General features: G+C 33.2%; 1 protein-coding gene across 9 annotated transcripts in view; it reads left to right on the top strand.

Moving 5' to 3' along the window:
* Window positions 1-8,435, top strand: part of LOC138333755 (sodium channel protein 1 brain-like) — a 91,909-nt gene extending 83,474 nt beyond the window's left edge. For 5 of the 9 annotated variants that reach the window (XM_069282323.1, XM_069282328.1, XM_069282325.1 and 2 more), the window contains 2 exons: window positions 571-841; window positions 3,211-8,434. In XM_069282323.1, coding sequence (XP_069138424.1) covers window positions 571-841; window positions 3,211-4,466 — 1,527 coding nt within the window. In that variant the 3' untranslated portion in view covers window positions 4,467-8,434. Of the gene's footprint in view, window positions 1-570; window positions 842-3,210 lie in introns of all 9 variants that reach the window. The other 4 variants (XM_069282322.1, XM_069282321.1, XM_069282327.1 and 1 more) reach the window with 1 other exon arrangement.
* The last annotated feature ends 614 nt before the right edge of the window (window positions 8,436-9,049 follow it).

Consider the following 9,049-nt stretch of genomic DNA (forward strand, 5'->3'; position numbering starts at 1 on the left):
GTCTTCAGAATAAATTAGCGTACGTCTCTATATGAGCAGTTCATTACAAATTAACGTAAATACCTATTGCGCATGTCCTGTTATAGTATGCATGAATTTCATGGCTATTATTTGTTGTATGTATTTTTTTTATATAAGATATCTTTACTACTTTTTTACTTCTTTTTTTTCAAACATTTTATCGTTAAACTTTTGGTATCATTTTCTTAATGTAATATAAAAAAAATCATTAAGTATACAATTTCAACAATTGATGTGTATATAAAACATTACTGCAAACACTTGGTAATTGTGATGAAATGAAAGTTTGGTCTCATAGGTATCATGCATGTTTTAAGTTTTCATGTAAGCACCATTCATGTTTAAGTTCTCATTTAGGCATCATACATGTTTAAGTTCTCATTTAAGCATAATACATGATTAATTTTCATATAGCCTTCACGCATGTTCCAATATGAGTCACCGATGATTTACAAATGTGACAAAGTGACGCAGCGAAAGTCACCATCAAATCATTTACAATATCGCTTTTCACTACAAAAATGATCAAAATTTTAATTTCTATTTCAGAATTCCTTTCAAGCTGTCTTTTATGACGTGTCTGTAAGCAGTAAGTTTGACATGGCGATCATTGTTTTCATATTCCTGAACATGATCATTATGGCTGTTGACCACTACAAAATGTCGGACCTAGTTACAGACGTTCTGGACATCATGAACATTGTTTTCACTACAGTATTCACTATGGAGGCGGTGGTCAAAATCATCGGTCTAAGACTGCACTACTTCAGGCAGCCATGGAATGTATTTGACTTTGTAGTGGTTGTTTTGTCATTGGGAGGTAAGTTATTAAGCACAAACTCTGGGAATAAACTGTTTTTCTAAATCACGATGAGATATGGGTTATGGTATCTGAACTAATTGCTAGTACTAGGAACACTGTGGAAATGTGCATGTGTATAGTTTTTGCATAATCTAATGAGATTGTTCAGGCATAGCATGTACCACTGTACCGCAAGATGATACAGAAAACGTCAGCAAAGCTTCCTCATAATCTCGTTTTGAATTTGTTTTATTTATTTATGAGCTATCTGGTGGCATATAGGGTGTCCAGTTATTTGACTATAAAGAGAATATTTAATATTCAATTATTTCATCAAGAAAACAATATTCCCCTAGAAGCACTGACGTTTATCATTATTTGCAGATGGTACATGTTCAAAAATCACAAAAACTAACAAAATTGTTATTTGTTGGCGACTTAAACCTAATTAGAGTCTAAAACTAACATGTTATGAACTATTACTAATTGGAATGTGTCTATTTTGCATGTATTGGAACTTTTTTATATAACACTTTATAATTATATATTCATATATGGGCCAAAATTAAACATAGTTTGTTTCCCCGTTTACCGTTGGACACTCGCCCATGTCTATATTCTCCACTTAGAAACAGTTCCTCCTGAAATAACGTCAACCATTCCCTGTGTTTAATGTTTTATCTAACTATTGTAATATTCGATTTCACTCATTTCATTGCTAAATTTTAGTGGTGATTTTGGACGCAGCAGGTAACATTAATTCTAATGTTAAATGTTTGGAGTGAATATATTACACCCTCTTGGCTTCTTGTCAAACATTTGAACAAAGTAGCTTTAAATTATTTATACTATATTGCGGCCGCGACATTAGAAAGGTATTTCACTGTAACTTTTTTTAGTGATAATTTATATATTTAACGAAATTGACAAGAAAATGTTTTGAAAAAAAATCCTGATAATTCTGAGTTGTGACAGAAAAAACGAACAACTAATTAAATTTTGTAGATTTATAAAGTTTGACACATGAAATTCTATTGCCTCGAACATCTAAATTAAATATATGAAAAAAATACATTTCTATAAAATATCATCTTCTAATGTTCATTTTAAAATGTTTCATTGTATAATGTTGACAGAAGCCACGGGTTTGATAGTAGAATACAGTAGCAATTATGCAAGTCTCAATTGTAACCCAGACCCTCAACTCAATGCCACAATAAAACTTGTTTGTTCTGTGAACAGGACCAACAAGTATGCGGCAAGATGAGTGAGGTCTGAATATCTGAGTGAAGTAGATACTGTAGATCAGCAATTAGGGCTGTTTAGATCATGTTCAGATTACTAGCAGTAACTTTGAATTATCCGATATACATGTAACTTAACCGGTTTGTATATATATGTTTATATATCAGTTGCTTGGTAATAAAACATTGATGAGTAGGTGATGCAATGTAAACCGCATATTAACGCCATAAATTTATAAAATTTATGAAAGCATAATTTCATTTGCAAAATATTGAATTTTATTGGATCGCAAGAGTGTTGAGGAATGCAAGCCAACACATGAACAAACTTTTGGAATGATTTCTCCCACCAAATTATTTAAATCTAAATTCTTGAATGCATGTTTGACTGAGTGAAAATACTCCACAAATTTTGAATGAATTCCTCTGCTGCATCCAGCATCAACCAGCTTATGTTTGTCATTTTCTTTGCTCTGCCAGATTAATGTAATGTTGCTTAATATCCAGGTGGGTTTTGAAATGTATGAACTATGCTGCACAAATGTAGTTTGAGATATCACGCTAGATTGAACATGTCACAATAGGTTGAAATAATGAAAAGTGCACTCAGCTTCTCTATATCAAATACGACTAACTACTTGTGTTAGGGTTTAAAAATAGACGTGCTAGCTCTGATAAACGTTATGTGCTTCGTTGTGCGATATGTTGTAAGAATATTACTAAAATAAGAAATAGCATGCTGCACAATGCAACTGTGTTGGATGATACCTTAAATATTTAGACATTGCAACAGTGTATTTGTATAAAATATATATAACAGAAGTGCGGAACATGTCAGACGATTTTCCTTGTTATTTCTAACCTACATGCAACGCTAGTTAAGGATTCTTTTTATTTATCCAGTGATATTTTCCTATTATACATTGATTATTGAAGCTGAAACTGCTGAGTATCAGATTGATTAAACAGTTGTACGTTAAAGATACTTGTTATACCCACAAAAAATTAAGAATTTATCTTTACATTTCACATTGTATAGAAAATTGGCGAAATCGAAATAGCTTGGTAACGCATTTTTAGATGTCTTGTTTACATGAAGTACAGACTAGTTTATTAATTCGTGCATTATTTTCTTTTTCTTAGGTATATTATTGGATCAGCTCCTGGACGGACTCATTGTCTCTCCAACACTTCTCAGGGTCGTTCGTGTGTTTAGGATTGGTCGAGTCTTGCGACTCATCAAGGCGGCTAAAGGTATACGAAAGCTACTGTTTGCTTTGATCATATCCCTGCCAGCTCTCCTCAACATCGGAGCACTGCTGTTCTTGGTCATGTACATATTCGCTATCATCGGAATGTCCTCCTTTGGAAATGTGAAAATCGAATCTCCTTTGGATGATACTGTAAATTTCCAGACGTTTGGTAATAGTTTTGTGCTACTGCTGCGTTTGTCAACGTCAGCTGGTTGGAATGATATCCTTGAGCCGCTGCTAATAGAACCGCCGGATTGTGACCCTGATTACATTATCCGGTCGGACGGGTCAAGAGTGGAGTCAACCAATGGCGACTGTGGTACTCCGTGGCTCGCCTACTTCTTCATGGTCGCTTACATCATTGTGATATTCTTAATTGTGATAAACATGTACATTGCTGTGATCTTGGAGAACTTTAACCAGGCTCACGAACAAGAAGAGGTTGGTGTGACTGAAGATGACTTTGATGAATTTTATGTTGTCTGGGAAAAATATGACCCCTTAGCCACTCAGTATATTAAGTATGAACAGCTGTCAACTTTTGTGGCTGACCTCGATCCTCCGTTAGGTATTCCTAAACCGAATGAAATAGCTCTAGTGGCGTGTGACTTACCAATCATGGAAGGAGACAAAATCCACTGTTTAGACGTGCTCATAGCGCTTGTGAAAAATGTCTTGGGACGTGTTGAAGAAACAGAGGAATTTAAGGAATTGCGTGGTCAAATGGAGGAAAAGTTTGAGGAGACATTCCCAACGCGTGTCAATAATGGCAAAATGTCCAGCACGATGCAGAAAAAGAAGGAAGATGTGGCCGCGAAAACATTACAAAGAGCATGGCGCAGCTTCAAAACACAGAAACAGCTTCGCAACATTACAAAAATGGCCATGGACAAAAGCAAGGATGACGAAGACAAAAAATCCAAAGGTGGAGCACTCGCTGCGCTTGGACAGCGTCTTTCTACTGCTCTTACAAACTTCTTCAGCGGCTCTTCACGTCCTGGTAGTGCTGCAAGTTCACGCAGTGTGAAAAGTACTGATCCGGACGCAGGAAAAACAAAAGTAAATACGAACACACTGCAGACTCCGTCCGTCGGGGCTCTGTACAACAACCACAAAGATGACAATAATAAAGATGTGGAATTGTGATAATACTTTTAATGTTAATTTACAAACTCTTCAGATTTGAAAATAGTGATTGTAATTGGTATATGTATATTATATATATCTTAAATGACAAGTGGTTGAAATAGTTGTTGAACTTTGTGCACCAGAGGTCGTGTTATATAGAAGCGTGAATTATTCCAAGCTCCATAAAAGGACAGGGTGATCAAGAGTTGTCCGAAACCGAAGAAACGAAATCGTACCCTGAATGATCCCAGCTTGATACGATGACCTTCGTCTTGCATGTAGACTCGCCCTGCACATCTGAAGTGATTGACGAACAAACTATAAAAAGCACTGTAAACTCGTCTAAAGGAAACATGGATTTCGGAGGTGATCACCTCATCAAATTTCTGTGATAGTCGTCAGTCTTTGATTAGCGACGGTTTCTATTGATAATGTACATACACATACAAAAGTATTAATGATTTGTTAGTAGGAAAGATTCGATGCAAAAAGTTCTTCGAAACTCTAAAGACCGACAAACGGATTGTCTTCATCCGACAACCAGATCGATTTTATAGTTGTTTTTTTAATTATTTAAAATGCATGTGAATGAAGAATTTGACTGTGGTAATTGCTGATTGTCGTTGTTCAAGAGATAAATGTTTGTTCCTTAAATGTAATTTTAAGATGAAAATGAAATGTGAAGTCAGTTTCGTGTACAATTATTTCTTCATTTTTTGTAATTTTGATGTTAATTTACATCTTACATATTTTTTTTTAATATATAAAGAACTGAAAACTGGTTATATGAAGATTTGAATTGATATGAAGACTGTATTATACAAATATTCTACGAGTACTAATTTTAATCCTTCAAATATATATATTAAAAAAACGAAAAATATAACTATGGCAAAAAAAATTATTGTTAATTTAAATAACTTTGATTCGACGACATATGAAACAAAAGTCTTTTAAATAAGCAATGAATCTCGTTAATCAAATTTATTTGACGACCCTTTAGCTGAGATAGAAGACGAATTAGTTTTAAACATAACCTTTCAGTATTATTTCAGGATATTATGATATGTTCTTATACATTTTCAGCTCTCTTGGTATCCAATAATTAATCATATTGTTATGAATCTGAATGTTTCTTAATCATCTTGATTAGAGATTGGCTTCATTACGCCTAAATGTAAACATTTAGCAATTTGCACCACTGCTTTGCTTTGTGATAAAAAAAATGTACACCGTATACAAATCATTTTAGACATAGCGTATATTTTTATTGTAACAACGCGATCGTTGGACAGATTTTTTGTTTTCATTTTGTTACATTGTATTATTTCATTGTGACTGTTTTGTAAATTACTGATTGTCAAAAGTTCACAGTTGCCAAAAACTAAATGTAGATCTGATCGAACACGTTTTATGATAATGTCACAATGTTCATCGTGTTACTTTATGTAGGTTCGTTCAGATTACTTTTCTTTTTGCCTTACAAATGTCCCTTTCATAATGTTCTATCTAAGTTCACTAGTCATTAAAACGCTCTAGTATCATTTGAATAGTATCATCATGAATGCGTCCGTTTTGTTTCGTTGTAAGTTTCTCGTAGAAATCTTTTCAATCGGCAATTTTCGTTATCAAGCCTCTACTTTGATTATTAACATAGTCATTTACTAATGATACATTTATTTAAATATATTATTTAGATATTTGCATACTCCTAGTTTGAAAATCATTTTTGATTCCGAAAAACAATATTTGTTTAAAGCGTTGTTTGAGTATAATTGGGATATAACGATAGATTAACCATTTGGGCTATTTTGCTCTTTACTTACTTTACATCAAACATATTTGCAGAAATTTTAATATAAAACAGAAAATTATTTCGATGAAAGATAACATTTTTCCTTGCTAGTACATGTGTCTTAATATTTACGCTGCGAACAAAGTTGTTTTATAGGTTTTCTGATATGCATTATGCAATCGTCTTTGTGAAAGTGAAAAAGATTCATATTTTTGGTTTAAGATCTTGTTTCACGTGAAGAATACTGATTTGGTTCCGATTTGAAGAGGTCTTGTAGACATTGTTTTATATCAAGTTGTATTTCGTTTTGAGATATTGTCTTTCTTTTCTAAATGAAATATTGGAATATGAATGCGTTATTGTCTGTTAAAACAGTAAGTGCTAAACATGTAATTATTATGCAATTAAAAGTAATATCTCCTTGAGTCTGCTCATGTGCCAATATAACCTACAGTACAAAGATCTCTCTGAATCACAGTTGTTACTCCGGGGTAAAAATTTCCACATTGAATTTCACTTTTCGATATATTTACTTCTTTTTTCAAATCGCCAGCTATGTTAGATAAAACAGGTTGTTTAAGTGTTTCATACCACAAACTCATATTTTTTTTATCTTTCAACCTATCGTTCACAGTATGGCGGTTTCGGTTACTTCCTTTGCTTCCTTTAATTATTTGATTGGTAATATATGCCAATGCAGTATTGTTGTGGTCAATATAATTAATTTCTATTAGGAATTACTAATGAACATTCTTAAATATTGATTGTACGTCATATAAGAAAAGATTTTATTTTTACTTTATTTTTCCCCAATGTCCTGACACTTTCGATTTCATTCATTTCTGCCTTCTTTTATTGCAATTGTCTCAAATATTTGACATTCATAGAATGTAACTCCAGCGTAGAAACTAAGAATACATTGAACGTTGTTTATTTTATCTTATTTTTTTTCATTATTTTTAAAATCAAGTTTTGGCGTTAATTTTTGATGTTTGAAACGTTAGAATCAAATAGTTCTTGTGATTTATTTCTGTAGTAGGCAAAGTAATTTATTTCACTATTACATTCATTCATTCATAAAAGTTAGTTTTGTTAAGGGCTGGCGAAGGAAAAGAAGTGATTTCACATTTTATTGAAAAGACACAGCTCGACAGATTGTTTATTTATCATTTCTATAAAACTCTTAGTTGAAATTAAAACCTAAATATCAGTTGTTTTTTTCTGCTAATATCTGCGTTATCATTGAGATTTACAATTTCGTTGTAACATGATATATAATTGTAAATAAGTCTTGTACATATTCAATAATATTATTATCATCATCATCATCATCATCATCATTTCGAAACGAAGAATTTTGAAGATTTAATAAAGTATTTTTATAAAACACAATATGGCTTGCAAATTTGCCCCAGCGTGTAGATCCATAATAATGATATATCGGTGGCTTCGAAGGGTAGTTATATAGCTCGACCACCCTATATCCACGCCCCCGATCACTTTACCATTCGCACACTGTATCAAGCTGGTGGACACCAGCATTTCAAGCTAACTGGCGTTCCTGAAGATTTCCTTTGAATAATAAACTTTTTGCAAAAAAGGAGCTGTTTTCTTTTTTATCTTTTATTTATAAGCTGTGTGGTTAGTATAATCATAATATATATTCAATGGTTTCTCTCTTTTAACCAATTCACCCCTAAATTACGATGAATTTAGATTCTTCCATTTGAAAGGCGGGAATAGTCTTTTTGGAATTTCAGGAGTAAACGAGAATTAACAAATATCCACACTTTCAAGCATGGATTGCATAAATGATAAGAAAACATGTTTACAATCAAACTAACGGTCTCGTGAACAATTTTCGAAAATATCGAAGAAACTAGAAATATGTCTGTTAGACATTAAGTGCTCGCTAAATACTTCCTAACCTTAATTTCCGGTATGAAATCATCCTCTGCAACAGGTGTACGTAGCACTTTCGCTCATTATCCTTGGGACTATTGCAAGGAGATGGTTTACGCCTTTGGTGCATTGTAATAAATAATTCCTTTACTTCATCAGAACTTTAAATGTGAAATTACTTTGAAGTTCTTTGTTACATAAAAGTGTGTTTATTATATTGATACGATAGACTTGTTTCGTTGTTCAAAACAGTCGTCCGCTAGAATACCGTTCAGTCTCTGTGCACGTGCGCATGGTAACATACCTGTGTCATGCTTGAACGCCTTTCTGAAGTACATTAGATCTAGAGTTCAGACACTCTGACTGATGTTTTATAATGTGTTTTTTTTTATTCTGTTTCTCTCATGCAATTAGCTGTGTAATTTTATAAATATTAATTAGAACTGCGGCAAATGCGGTTTATGGTCACAGGGTTTAGTAAGCGATAGTGCAACGTACACATAGTACCTATGATGATGTGAAATCAATTAAACATGTGGCCGGTACTAAAAGTTATCCGTTTCGCCACTTTATTTTATTGACTATATAAACCTGAATTGCATTACATTTTTCCGAAAGTTCCCAAAGTCGATCAGATGCTTAGAATATCGTGACTGATGCAAGAGTTTGTATTCGCGTAACGTTGGAAGAATAACTCTCTCTCAAGATGGCTGTCACATAACTGATTTATTGCATTTACGCGGGAGTCGCTTATGAACACAAAACAAAACAATGACAGGGCCGCTTAGGCGCTTAAAAATACAAGTCAATATGTTACATCTCCCTTTTTAGCACTTCAGTCTGTAATTAAACATTTAACCATAAATGCAATTGCTTAATACACTTGTGAATCATTTAAGGAACA

Source organism: Argopecten irradians, chromosome 10, assembly GCF_041381155.1.
Source record: "Argopecten irradians isolate NY chromosome 10, Ai_NY, whole genome shotgun sequence".
Lineage (NCBI taxonomy): Eukaryota > Metazoa > Mollusca > Bivalvia > Pectinida > Pectinidae > Argopecten > Argopecten irradians.